At 39.3% G+C, this 15,246-nt stretch overlaps 1 protein-coding gene across 2 annotated transcripts in view; it reads right to left on the minus strand.

Moving 5' to 3' along the window:
- IGF2BP3 (insulin like growth factor 2 mRNA binding protein 3) overlaps positions 1-15,246 on the minus strand; it is a 145,524-nt gene that overhangs the window by 33,361 nt on the left and 96,917 nt on the right. For both annotated transcript variants that reach the window (XM_059933996.1, XM_059933995.1), the window contains exons 4-5: positions 2,562-2,613; positions 2,402-2,465 (exon numbers count right to left, since the gene is read on the minus strand). In XM_059933996.1, the coding sequence (XP_059789979.1) occupies positions 2,402-2,465; positions 2,562-2,613 (116 nt within the window). The remainder of the gene's footprint in view (positions 1-2,401; positions 2,466-2,561; positions 2,614-15,246) is intronic.

Below are 15,246 nucleotides of genomic sequence, written 5' to 3' on the forward strand. Positions count from 1 at the left end.
GGTTGTGGGTGCTAAATGTCAGCCAGTCCCCATGAAGGCTCACTCCAAACATCTGCAAAGCTATGTGGGTCTGTCTCCAACATGCGCTCTCCCGTACAGCCGTGTTAACTGTTAAATTAGACACTTCCCCTCTACCCAGCTAGCCTCACATAAACTGTCAAATAACACAACTGGGACAGGCCTCTGACAATCTCCAGATATCCTTGGGTTTATCATGCTGTCCCTTATCTCCCATCTAACAGAGAGTTGGCTCTACCAAGTAATATTTATTACAGTCTTTGTTAAGATTAACATGTAAATGAATGGAGCCCCTGTGTTCTCACTGCTCACTTTTACCCCCAATCTACTTCGGGTAAAAAATGTGAAATTTTCTTGTTATTCCTCTTATATCATGATTGAAGAATAAAGTTTGTGAGAAATGAGTTTGTTTTACAACATATATCACAACTTCTATAATGTCCTCACATAAACTGTTAACATTTTTAAAATAAATGAACAATACAAACAGAAGGAAAAAATGAGTATTTTAAGATATATTAAGAGCCTCCACAGACATGGAGATCAGACTTGTGGTTGCCAAGGGGGGTGGGGGGGAGGGAGAGGGATGAACTGGGAATTTGGGGTTGGTAGATGCAAACTATTACATTTAGAATGGATAAACAACAAGGTCCTACTGTATAGCACAGGGAACTATATCCAATCTCCTGGGATAAACCATAATGGAAAAGAATATTTAAAAAAAGAACGTAGATATATGTAAAACTGAGTCACTCTGCTGTACAGCAGAGGTGGTACAACACTGTAAATCAACTATACTTCAATTTAAAAAAATCAAAAAAAATATTAAGAGTCTCATCTTAAAACATTAAAAGTGAATCTCGAGTCTTGCTCCTGAGAAAGAAAAGTGAAATTAACATAATTAGATACCACTTTTCACCCACTTGATGGGCAAAGTTTGATAAAGCCCTGTGTTAGGGAGAATTAAGGAGAAATGGACTCACTCACAGTGCTGATGGGAATTTAAACTAGTTCAAGCTTTAGGAAGGATAACCCATCAATATCCAACAAAATTTTTTAAATGCACATCCATCTTGACTCAGCAAATCTACTTCTAGGAATTTAACCTATGGCTCTACCCGCACACTTGCAAAATGACTGCAAAAGGAATTCAATACATTATTGTTCATAACTGCAAGAGAACTAAAAATCCAATTTGGGAATAAGTCATTCCATATCCATACAATCAAATTCTATGCAACTATAAGAGATATATTTACATGTATAAAACACTCAAATGTTATGGTATCTATCATTTGGGTAAAAAGGAGGAAGAATACACACACGTACTGTTCTTCCACATGGTTATCTCCAAGGAAGGGAACAAGGTAGGTGGGAACAACACTGGGAGGAAGATCTGCACTACATACATCTTTAGACCTTTAAAATTCTTAACCATGTGAATATTACCAATTAAAAAAATAAAGTTCCACTTGTGTTATGCAAACTTCCAACTCTATCCCACCCCTATCTTTCTTTTCATAGTCCCTCCATGCATGGGTACTGCCTTTGGTAACCTGGCTGTATTCCCACTCTTGCTGCTGGTTTCGCCTTTCCCCTTTAGGGCTCAGGGTCAGCCAGCACGGTCCTTTCTTTTCCCACAGAGCACAGACAGTCTGTTCCTGCCTGCACTTGAGCTGGCAGTGGTCAAAATTTCCATGGTCTGCTGACACTCAGCACTGCTGGGCACCTTGCATGCCATCCCTCCACGTTTGTGTTCTGAGCAGATCAGTCAAAAGCAGTATTGGTGGGATCCTCATTTCCTCTCTCTAGTGGTCAATCAGTTCATTAGATTATTCCCAAGCCTACAGAATTACCTTTTCCTAAGGAAGATTTTTTTGATCTGTGAAACTTTGCCTATTGCATCGGAATATATTTTTTTCCACCAAATTACATTAATCCCACTTCTGCACACTCCTAAATGACAACAGTAATCAGAAAAATCAGCGAACAAGAAAACTTAACATTTAACACTGTTGTTAGTTTAACACATGATAAACTTACCAGCTTTGGGCAAAACAGCAACAATATATGTTATCATAACCAATAATAAGGGGAAAAAAGTCTTTAATGTCATTTGGCAATGATACCCAGGCCCAGAGCTTTTTGCAAACAGGATGCAATTCAGCTTCATACTATGTCACTATATTCTTGGCATTAAAGATATACTGAAAATGTAATAAAAACTTTAACCAATGTAGGTTCTTATTAGACATTCAAACTTAAGGATTGCAAGGTCAAACTTTGCAAAATAAAGTTTATGTCTGCTACCCACCAGCCCAAAATATAAGTACTATATTTAACCTAGTTATTACACAGAGATTAAAAGTTTCAAACTGCTTACTGTCTAGCTTGCTCCTTACTGGAATAGGTTACATTAACGACTGCAGTTTCCGAGTCAGTGTTCACTAGAGGAAGAAAAAAAATGAAGAGGAAAAAAAAGGTTAGTTTTCTTTCTGCTTTCTTCCTTTTACAAATTTGAAAGCAATTGAGAAGACATGTACCTTGCTCACAGCTTTCCACCACTCCATACTGGACTAGTAAACTATCCAGCACCTAGCAGGAGGGGGAGAGAAAATGACAAATTTTCAATTTCCCACGTTATTAACAAGGGCAGGAATAGGTTTTAAAATCACAAAGGAATTGTGATGGAAATGAGTCCCCCGCCCCCAAAAAAAAATAATAACTGGGGTTTGGGCCTACAGAAGTGAGGGAAGGGCCCCATAGGGAGCATACAGTGGGTTTTTCTCTTCTGCCTCTCCCAAGGTCCCTGACTTCGAGCAGATTTAACCAAAAAGTATAGGGGCTCAGCAAAACATTCAAAGCTACAGCTGCTGGTTCCTGAGGCCGGAGGACAAGCAAGCATGTAATTCTCATACACACACCACCGACACATCATCACACTTCCTCCTTGTATAGCAAGTCACAAGACAAGGGCCCACGTTAAGTTTTGTCTTTAAGATGTTCCTTTTCAAAGAACTTCCTTTTACAGCTGGAACAGATGTATCGAAACAGACTACTCTCAAGGCAGGCTAGCAAAATGAAGAAAGGTATTCTGCCTGGAGTCTTGAACTAAAGACTAATCTAAGTGGTTTATCAATTCTTGGACAGTAGAAAGTATAAAAAGAAATGAGTCTGTGCTGTCAGTCTTCTAAGCCTACAGTGAGTTGGAAAAAGTACAGTTGGAAACTGTCTATCTTTCCCATAGCTGCATTATTTGCACATGCATGTTATTCTAATGAAAGGCTGTTAAAACAGCAACTGAATTTTATTATAGTATAAACTGCAGGTGTACATCTCATCCGTATAAACCAAATTCAACTATCATTCGCTTCCAAGAACTGTAACAGGTTTTTCTTGACAAGTAAAACAAAATAAACTTCTATTAATTTATAGTGAACCATTTACTCATCAATTTAATTGCAAAATTTGAAGGACACTCCCTTGAGAATGTTTTCTGGCCCCCAGGACACAGTAAACCATTAAGAAACTCACTATAAATAAGTTTTTATGGTAATTTCCTACTAAACTTTAAGCAAATTCTTCTAAAGCAATGTTTATCTTATGTGGTACCTTTCAGGCTTTTATTTTGTCTGCTGAGTCCAGACTGAAATCTATAGCAAGGTTTGTCTGGAGATGAACTTTTTATTTATTTATTTTTTCCATGTTAAATAAGGTTAACACCTATTTGTGAATGGAATGGTTAGTATTTTCATAGGTAAGTTTTGACATGGGGAATTTCCTGTGGGTGAGGTCTAGAAGCACAATGATCTTTGTCTCAAATTATAGCTACTGCTTAAATCATAAAGCTTAATTTTTTACTTTTAATTCAGAACACTGAACTGACTACATAAAATTTCATTTGTCTGTCTCAGCTATTAGAATGCATGCTCAGCATGAACAGGAAGTTTTTGTTCACTGTACTAGCCCCAGCACATAAAATATACAGGCAGAAAAGGACATTCAAATAGTTCATAAATGAAGTGAAGCATTCTCAGGAGGAAGTACTAGTATAGCTTATTAGGAACAGTACTGTTTATAACAGTGCTCACCTGTTTTAGAGGTAAGTCTGCTGTGAATGTAATGGTAAGAGACCTAATTTATAAAGGCCAAAAAATAGGAAACCTTTCACAATGCCATGCAAATAGATAGTATGCAACATGTAATGCCTTTAAAAATTTAACAGCAATTTACTTATATTTTTAAAACTAAAAAAAAAATTTTTAATACCAATAAATGTTTTCTGTGTAAATTAAAAAATTCTAACAAGGTATTCATTCCAACTTAAATAATTAAAGCAGCAGGAAAGGTACATCTACCATTTAAAATTTAGCTTTTAAATGAAAGCCACTCCAATAGTAGAGCTTTATGAAATTTGGGTACCTTGAGGGGCAGAGGTACGGAGGCAGCTAGAGATGGTGGAGGAGGCGTGTAGGAAGTAGGGGGTAAGTGCCAATTTAATAGATGTTAATTTAAATAAACATCGTTCTTAATTCTTCCTAAAAGCAATTTGTTCACTAAATACGTTAGTCTCCATGTAGCTTACCTTACACTACATTAACTTTTACTACTACAGAGAAAACACTACAAAAGTTAAATACCCATGTTATAAACAATGTTGACTAAACCTACAATAATGCTAATGAAACTAATGCCTCCAGAAGGCCCACTGGCAAAGTGATATATGAATTATATATACATTGATATATGTATACACACAAATAGACACATATATTTATATGTGAATATATATATACACACAGACACAATTAATACAAGTAAATTTTTAACTTGAAAAAAACTGAGGAAATGTCCGTCAAATTTTTCACTGCATATATTATATATAAAGTTTAGTATATTCAAAACAAAACTGCTTGTAAGAGTTAAACATTCTAAGTAATAATAAATGCTATTGTTGTCAACTGTCCCATGTGTAAAATCTCTAGAAATTAGAAACTACAGTCCTATCCACTAAAAATGGTAATTTTATTGTATGTAAATTAGCATCCCCATTTCCACAGCACCTTAGCTGACCTAATCCTCGAGATGAAAGCAATGTCATTTTATAATCTCTTCACCGATCTTTATTCTCCCACTAGACTAGTGATTTTTAACCATAGTGATGTGATTATTTGTCAGGTGTGTCACAAGTAACTTATTCCTAACAGTTATACTGGCTTCCATACTCCAGATAATTTATATGTGTATGATCATAGACCCCAATCCTCCTTGTTGGACGCATGTGTTTTAGAAGATGATGGGACAGTGTTGGTCATTACAGTCCAGGCGCCCCCTTCAGTGTGGCTCCTCCACACAGGGCTGCACTCGCTTCTAAACTTCGTAAGGGAAGGGACCGTGTCTTAGTTACCCGTGAGCCAAACACTGAGGAACAAAAAAAGGTAAGGGAGGGGTTAAAAAGAAGCCACAGAATAGTTTTGGTCCTAAGAGCAAAGGAAACAAATTCCAGGTTCATTTAAAAGTCCATAGTAAAAATAATAATAATAATAATAAAAAGTCCATAGTGATATAAACAAGTAGGAATTTATCACAAATTCATATAAAAAAGATGCAGACGTGGAAAGTCACAAGCATTCTAAAAACCAGTAAAATTAAAATTAAAACCAGGATATTTAACACTCTCTTGCCCCAGCACACCTTTCACTCACGCGCATGCACACACATACACACAGACCAGTAATCTCCTGAACACCAAAACCAGACTCAGACTTTGAGGAGGGGTTACAAGAAAGAAGTCATTCTGCCTATTCCTCATTTCAGCAGGGGCAGGAGAAAAGCCATCGAAGATGAAGGGAGCTTCCTTCAAATACAGCTCAACACATTATACAGAAACAGGAACCAGTTGTTGCCAGATACGGATAAAATCATCCCGGGAGCTTTGTTCTTTTACATCTATCTATAGAAGACCAGCTACATTAATAAACAAAGAACAATTCTATACTGCACATCCCAATAGCATTTCTAATAAATAATGGTACAAATTTCAAATACAAGGTAGTTTTTAGAAATATCTACCTTAATGTAGATTGTTATACAATGTTACCATTATAATTGGATAACATTCAAACCATTCCCTCTGAAAAGGACTTTCAACTCAAGGAGGTCAACATACACAGACCAGGTCCCTGACAACCTCACAAGCCATGTTGCACATCACCTTCATCACTGATAAAACCCAGAGGGAGGGAATTCCCTGGCAGTCCAGTGGTTAGGACTCCACACTTTCACTGCCGGGGCCCTGGTTCAATCCCTGGTTGAGGAACAAAACATCCCACAAGCCGCACAGCACGGCCAAAAAAAAGAAAAAAGAAAAAAAAAAAAAACCACCCAGAGGGAATCTCAGCCTCCAGTGTAACACACAGACCTTCCAGACCTCCCAACTTTCTAGTCATCTTCAACTTTCACAAGTTACATCCTCTAACGTGGGGAGGAGACTATAATTTAGGATTCCATAAAATTATGTGATCAGAGCGACCAAGGGAGAGAACAGTCCAAGCTACCATCCACTCACACACACCTCAAAGTCACAGAGAAAGATGAACACCAGAAGGGACCCTATTCAGGCAATGCTTGAGACCTGACACCTGTGCCCAAGCCCAATATTGAGTCCCTTTCTCCTCTGCTACTGTGTTTTATGGTAAGAGGCAACACCATCTACAGTTACGTACACCAGGAACGTTGCATTCAACCTTGTTAACTGCACCTGCATCTCCCTCAAGCTCATCAATAAAAGTCCACCTACATATGCTACCTCCTACCTATTGCTCTGGGCCTGCCAGCTGCTTTCTCTTCTGCCACCACCCTAGACCAAGCCTCCAGCATCTCTCTCTGGACTACGGCAACATGCTCCTAAGTTGTCTCCCATATTCATTTTGTTTCTAATTGTTCTCATAACAGACCGGCATCATCCAGGGTCACAGCCACTGGCTACATGTGGCTATTACACACTTTAAATGTGGCTAATCCACACCTGAGATGTGCTTAAGTGTAAAACAAACTGCAGACTTTGAATACTTAGTACAAAAAATATAAAATCTCAATTTTTAAAATATTGATCACATTAAAATTGCAATATATTAGATATACTGCGTTAAATAAAATATTATCAAAATTAATTTTCACTTGTTTTCTCTCTTGCTTTTTTAACATGGCTTCTAGAAAATTTTAAACTATCCAATAGAAAGCCTGAATTAGCTTTCTATTGGATAGTATTGGGCTAGATGGATTTTTAAAAGCTGAGCTAATCAACTCATACCCCTGCTGTAAACTCTAAGAACTTCCCTTTGTATTTGGGATAGGATCCAAAGTCCCTAAAGACGACCTCCCTGGTGGTCCAGTGGTTAAGATCCCTGCAGGTTCGATCCCTGGTCGGGGAACTAGGATCCCACATGCCACATGGCGCGGCCAAAAAAAAAAAAAAAAAAAAAAAAAGCAAAGTCTCTAATGAGTGCCCTGAAGGTCCCATGTGACCTGCCCATCATCTAATGGCACTCTCTCCTCTCCAACAACACTGGCCTTTTTTTAGTAATAAATTATGAGTGATAACATTTGAGTCCTTTCTAGCAGCAGCACTGTCCCAAATGTTTAATCTGTTTTAACTCAGTTAATCCACACAAATCCCATGAAGTAACATCCTATTTTATAGATGGGTAAGTTATGACATGGGGAAGTTAAACAGTATTTCAACTTGGATAGATGGTTAAGTGATGGAGAAATGATTTAAACCTCAGCTGTCAGATTCCAGAGCTCACACTCTTAACCACTTGGTCAAGTAAGCTACCGCATTTCCCCACACAATTAGAATAAAATATAATGGTACAGACTGAAAGCAATTTAACCCTTACTTTGCTGCAAGATCAAAATCATCCTTTGGTAGGCAAAGAACTTTATCAACTCCCAGGGTCAATAAACTTCCCCACCCATGTTCCAAGTGCTCAACAGTTTATTTTTATGTACCTCAATCAGATGAAGATATTAACCAGCATTAACTTGTTCTATATTTTACTAAGAGAAATACTGGTTAAAAAAAAAAACACTCTAAATAACGCAAAGTTAGGGTCCCTTTTGACTAGGTAATAACTTCCCTACCAGTTACTCCACCAAGTGCTAAAAGAAACCACTGTCAGTTTGGTGGGTCTCTCCACACGTTTTTAGAAGTATGTGTTTCACATGAAAAAATGCTTAGGGACTTCCCTGGTGGCACAGTGGTTAGGAATCTGCCTGCCAATGCAGGGGACATAGGTTCGAGCCCTGGTCCGGGAAGATCCCACATGTCGCGGAGTAACTAAGCCCGTGCACCACAACTACTGAGCCTGCGCTCTAGAGCCCGCACGCCACAACTACTGAAGCCTGCGTGTCTAGAGCCCGTGCTCTGCAACAAGAGAAGCCACCGCAATGAGAAGCCCGCGCGCGGCAACGAAGAGTAGCCCCTGCTCGCCGCAACTAAAGAAAGCCCGTGCGCAGCAACAAAGACCCAACGCAGCCAAAAATAAATAAATTAATTTTAAAAAAAAAGAAAGAAAAGATGCTTAAAACCATAAGTCATTAAGGAAATGCAAATCAAAATCACAATAAGATACCACTTCATACCCACTAGAATGGCTATAATTAAAAAAACAGCAATGAAAATAAAATGTCTTGGCAAGGATGTAGAAAAATTAGAACTTTCATACATTGCTGGGAGGAATGTAAAATAGTGCAGCCTCTATGGAAAACAGTATGGTAGCTCCTCAAAAAATAATAATAAAAAATAGAATTACCATATGATCCAACAATTTCACTTCTGGGTACCTACCCAGAAGAACTGCAAGCAGGGACTCAGAGATATTTGTACACCTATGTTCATAGCAACATTATTCACAATCACCAAAAGGTAGAAGCAATCCAAGTGGATAAATAAAATGTGGCAGGGGTTACCACTTCGAACAGCTACAAATTACTAGAGGAAAGGGGGAAGACACGAGTTCAAAAGCCTGAGGATGATCCCAACATAATTCTGGGTAAAGGCACTAATTAAGAAGTGACTTATCTATCTTTTTCAACCCAAGGCAAAAAGAGCACGCTGGAATAAAAAGTTGCCCATATCTTCTCTTTCCCTCAATCTCTGCCTCCATCCTCATTAAGATAAGTATCACAAGTCCAATTTCCCAGTAATTTCCTTAAGCTTCTAAGTGCTTGCTTGCATGAACGCTCTCTAGGCCCTAGGAAGGACCCTGGCAATAGGCCATACAGTTAATTTTTCTTAAACTTGCAAAAGGAATATATATGGTGATTAAAATAAACACAACAAATAGACCACTGTCTATTTCCACCTGGAATCCACCTGTGTCACGTATCCCCTCGTTGAGTGTGCTGGAATAGAAGCAAGCCCTTGGGGGATCCAGTTAGAGGGAGCTGGTTGGACAGACACTGAGTTTGAGACTAACAGGACAGCCGAAGATTCACAATCATACAGCTTATGGTTATATTAAAATTGCTAGCCTCCAGGGCTTCCCTGGTGGCACAGTGGTTAAGAATCCGCCTGCCAATGCAGGGGACACGGGTTTGAGCCCTGGTCCAGGAGGATCCCACATGCCGCGGAGCAAAGAAGCCCGTGCGCCACAACTACTGAGCCTGTGCTCCAGAGCCCGTGCTCCCCAACAAGAGGAGCCACCGCAGTGAGAAGCCCGTGCACCGCAAAGAAGAGTAGCCCCTGCTCACTGCAACTAGAGAAAGTCCGTGTGCAGCAACGAAGACCCAACACAGCCAAAAATAAATAAATTTATTTTAAAAAAAAAATTGCTAGCCTCCAGAAAAACTCCTACCACCCTATGCCACCTCACCAGACATCTGACCCAAAGTGTGCAGGGCTAGAGAGTGTGGACCACGTGGATCACAAATGCACCTACAGCCCCCTTCCTTAGACCTATGTAGTAAGTGGAGGAGAAACCAGGTGTGGGGTATATGAAACGAGAAACTAGCCAGTAGAAAAATTTTCCAAGCGTCAAGAATGTAAAACTGTAAGCAGAGAATTAGGTTCCCATTTTGTCTGTTCAAAATGGAAGGCCTCTCCTGTAGGAATACAGTACATGGTGCATTTTACGTTTAAAAAAAAAGAAAAAAAAATTTTTTTTTTCTTATTTCGTGGGGATGAGTAAAATAAAACTTTTCAGAATTCCTGTGGGGGGAAAAAAAAGAAGTGACTTGTCTAAATGAGGTGAAAAATATCCAAAACTGTAGTGGCCTCCAAAAGTGGTAGCAGACCATCTCACTGCCCCCATTAAAGCTTATTTAAAAATAAAAGACAACAGCGTCTGGAGAAGAAAAATAAAGAAAGGGGTTGGTTCCAAAGTAAATACTGATAAAAATATTTGCCCGTAAGAACTAGTCCTTCAGATGTGCAGCAGTTATTCTACTGGGCTCCATGGGGCCTTGTAATAAAATATCTGGAACTGATGAATGGGTAAACAATACGTGGTATACTCACACACTGGAATATCATCAAGCCATAAAAAGAAATGAAGTACATACTACAACATAGATGCACCTTGAGAATATTATGCTAAGTGAAAGAGGCCACGTACTGTATAATTTCATTTACATGAAATATCCACAATAGGTGAATCCATAGAGACAGAAAGATTAATGGTTGCCAGCGGCTGGGAAGAGGGTGGAAGGGAGGAAGGGCAGTGACTGTTAATGCTGTGAGTTTACTCTTTGGGATAATAAAAGTGTTCCAGAATTAGTGGTGATTCCTAACCTTGTGAATACACTAAAAAACATTGAATTGTATGCTTCAAAGAGGTGAATTTTATGGTATGTCAATTATAGCTCAAACTTCCAATAAAGAAGAAAATGTTTAAGACATAACAGGATATAAACTTAGACATGAGCCAACCTTGTAGAAAAGCGCCTATCATACTAGACTGAACTGAGAGTCTAACATTACAATGTAACCATTGGGAGAAAGGTTTTTTCTTCTTTCCTTGTGACTTTCTAAATTTTCTACAATGACCATGTAATTTTGCAATCAGGAAAAAAAAAATGAGATCATTAAATTGGATTATATTGGCCTTTACATTGTTTTCCAAAAAGGTAATGCCAAGAAATGAGTGTTGGGAATTCCCTGGTGGTGCAGTGGTTAGGATTCCACGCTTCCACTGCAGGGGGCACGGGTTTGATCCCTGGTTGAGGAACTAAGATCCCGCACGCTGTGCGGTACGGCCAAAAAAAACATAAAAGAAATGAGTGTTCTCCTCTCCTATTCTTAAGGCTCTCACTGGACAATGCTGGAGTAACAAACCAAAAATTAGTTAATTCCTTAATAACCATCTTTAAAATGGAACATATTTTTGGTTCAATTGAACAAATGACAAAGCCAAACGCATGAATTACTTGGGGACTGGGCAGAGGAAGGAAAGATTCTAAGCACACCAACCCACTGTAGCAGCCCTGAACCAACAGTGCTAAGACAAGGTCAGGGTGCTAGAAGAGAATGGCCTGGGGACAAAAGTCAAGTGGAATCCCTTCCCTCCACTGCTACGTGTTTCCTGTGACAGACATGCATGTCATAAGTTTAGCTGCTTTTGAACAGTGATGTGGACAAGTCATCAGAGCGTTGTCAAACTAGTGACAAAAGCAGCCCATACAAATGTCCTTGACATTTCTCCATTCTGAAATGCATTGGTCAGGTGGGGCAGGAGGATCCACCAGGGTGTCCTCACACCCACTGCTCTCAGTCTCTGGTAGTGTGTGTTCAAAATCAAGGCTTTACTTGGAGCCCAGCCATGTATTTGCTATATTTAAAAACTGCTAATTAAGCCCTTGAGTATTGCTTTTGGCACCAAATTCTACTGCACAAGCTTTTCATCCAGATCCCATGCCTCAGACTGTAACATGATCCTGCTTCATGCTGTTCAGAAAAGATCTGAGCACCAACTTGGAATAGCACCTATTACTGATAAATTGGGACTGGAAATAGACAGGCTCAAGTAATTGTAAAGGTTTTAATAAGTAGCAAAGGTCCATCAGTAAACAAGGAGAAGTTATACTTAGAGGAAGACAATTTAGCTAACTGCAAACTTTTCAGGAAATCAAGTCTATAAAATAGCAAGCTCACCTCTTAGAGGCTCTCTTTAGTCACCAACCAAGTTTACCTCGGGTTTTTAAAAGATCTTGGGGGTCCGGGGTCGGGGGGCGGGGAGGGGGTCCTCAATTTTCTGATCTTCAAACTACTCCTCCCTGCTTCCTTCTTCAACTGCAGAGATTCCCAGAGTCCTGTCTACAACTCACCACGCCCAGCACATACTTGGTTTGGAAACTGTATGCTCTGTGGCTTCTACTCGGTCGCTTCAAAACATACCTCCAGGTACTTGCTCCCCACATGGCAACTCCGCGTCTCTGTTACTGCTCAGTGAATCGAAGTCTTATATGGGTGTATTTTAGAAGCAAAACCATGGTCAGCTCTCCACATCCTAGTAGCAGGGGGTGCTAAAAATTCGAGCACCAATTTCTAAGATGGGTTGGAAGATTCATAACCTGGTGATTTCCTCAAATACAGAAAAGCTATTTCAAAATTCATATTCAGCCATGAATACAACAAACATAGCCACTACACTATGTGAATTTTAAATTTAAAACCCTTGAACTTCCCCATGTCTCTTAGGGGAAAAAAATCCAGGCAATTTAATATGGTTCAAAACATTATCGTGTATTGCTCTACAACCTCATCTCTCATCTAATCCCAACTAATTCCTTAATAACCATCTTTAAAATGGCATTTTGGTTCTTGTTATCCTCTAGAATGCAATCCCTGATCACTCCCGGTCTTGGTTAACCCCCTGTATTGGGTTGAAGAGTGTCCTTTAAAAATTCATGTCCACCAGTACCTGTGAATGGGCTCTAATCCAATGACTGGCACCCTTTTAATAAGAGGAAAAACTGTACACACAGACACACAGGGGGAGCACCACATGACCACCTAGGTAGAGACTGGAATGATGCAACTACAAGCCAAGGAATACCCATGATTGCTGGCAACCACCAGGAGCTAGGAGAGAGGCTCGCCAGCACCTTGATTTCAGACTGCTACCCTCCAGAATTGTGAGAGATCACATTTCTGTTGTTTTAATCCTCCCAGTTTGTGGGAATTCAATACGGCAGCTTCATGAAACAAATACACTGCCCATCCTCCACAGTAAACACCTTGTACTTAACTCTGGGTCTTGTCTTTACTATAATAGGCCGTTTATCTGTCCACGTTGGAATTAGACTCTACCTCAGTGCTCTATCTTGACTAGGACTTAGCACACAATTACAGACTTCGGAAATCCAACACGGCAACAGAGAACCCAGGTCACTGGCAGCTCTGTGTACACACAATAACTAACCTTCAAATATTCTTTCAATTCTTCACATAACATTAGCACATTTAATCATCCAGACAACCGTCAAAAGTAGATAATAACCCTGTTTTCAAGATGCAAAAACTGAGATTCTAAGAGGAAAGGCCACATGCCCAGTCAGAGAGCAAAGACATGTGGAGTCAGGATTTGGAACCCCCCGCAACTCTAAAGCCAGTGCTCATTACATCACACCATCCATTTCTCAGAAGGCCACCATCTCAAATGGAAAAGGCTTCTTCAAAAGCTTTTCACACCAACATGAAGGGAAGAAAATTGATAAATGTAGAAGCTGGCGGACAGGCACAGGGGGACTCATTATATACTCTCTACTTGTATATGCTAATATATAAGTAGAGAAAATATCAAAGTTCTTCATACTCATTGAAGTGATGCCTGAGTTTTTAAGTCCAATTCAAAGTATCAGTACTTCTCAACAATTTTAACAATCCTTGGGCAAAGGTATAATATTTGTACCGTTCATTAAAACTTCAGTATGTAATAGACACTACCCAGGTCATTATCTCTGAATACACCAAGGACAGGTTCACAGAAAAGCTGCTTCTCTGAATTTCGGAGAACAGGGAAGACTTCCTGAGTAAAATAAAACTATATCTCACCAGATTTATTTTTTCCAAGATTAAGTTTCCCAGTATTTCAACTATGCTCTAAGAAAAATGTTCTCTCATTTTTTTATACTCTACAGACAAAAAAAAAATTTTAGTTTTTCGAGCAGTTTTTCTAAAATTAAAAAAAAAAATCACGCACTGTATCTGTCAGAATTTAAATCATGACCAAAAGTTTAGCTTAAATTCAAATTCACTCATATCACAACCAGTGCATCATCTGTCATCTCAGTAATTATCCTCCCACCACTTTCTATACAATTGTTCTATTATAACCTCTACTGCGAAATGAAAAGGCCCTACTCATTAGTGATACCTCAGATAACTATAAAGATCAAGGGAACTCCCTGGTGGCGCAGTGGTTAAGAATCTGCCTGCCAACGCAGGGGACACGGGTTCGAGCCCTGCTCCGGGAAGATCCCACATGCTGCGGAGCGACTAAGCCCGTGCACCACAACTGCTGAGCCTGCGCTCTAGAGACCGCGAGCCACAATTACTGAAGCCCGTGCGCCTACAGCCTGTGCTCCGCAACAAGAGAAGCCACTGCAATGAGAAACCTGTGCACCACAACAAAGAGTAGCCCCCGCTCGCCACAACTAGAGGGAGCCCGCATGCAGCAACCAAGACCCAATGCAACCAAAAATAAAAAGTAAAAAAAAAATAAAGATCAAAATACCAGAACCCTGTAACAAATTCACTAATTTTCCTTAAGCAAAGCCATGTGCAAAAACACGCTAAGTGCACTGATCATTTTGATAAATAAATCTTTAGTAATTATTACATACATACAATGAATACTGATAGAAGTTGGGAGAAAAACTAAGACAGGTGACCTGATGGATTTACATGTTTACATGCAGGCTACCATGCAAATCATTTATCTGATAAGGAACTTGTATCTAGAATATGTAAAGAACTCTAGAATATGTAACGAACTCTTAAAACTCAATAATAAAGACAAATAACACAATTTAAAAATTGGCAGAGGATCTGAATAGACATTTCTCCAAAGAAGATACACAAATGGCCAAAAAGCACATGCAAAGACGCTTGACATCCATCATTAGTCATCAGGGAAATGCAAACCAAAACCACAATGAAATATCACTTTACACCCACTAGTATGGCTATAATCAAAAAGTTAGATAATAACAAGTGTCGACAAA

This window comes from Balaenoptera ricei, chromosome 9 (genome assembly GCF_028023285.1).
Source record: "Balaenoptera ricei isolate mBalRic1 chromosome 9, mBalRic1.hap2, whole genome shotgun sequence".
NCBI lineage: Eukaryota > Metazoa > Chordata > Mammalia > Artiodactyla > Balaenopteridae > Balaenoptera > Balaenoptera ricei.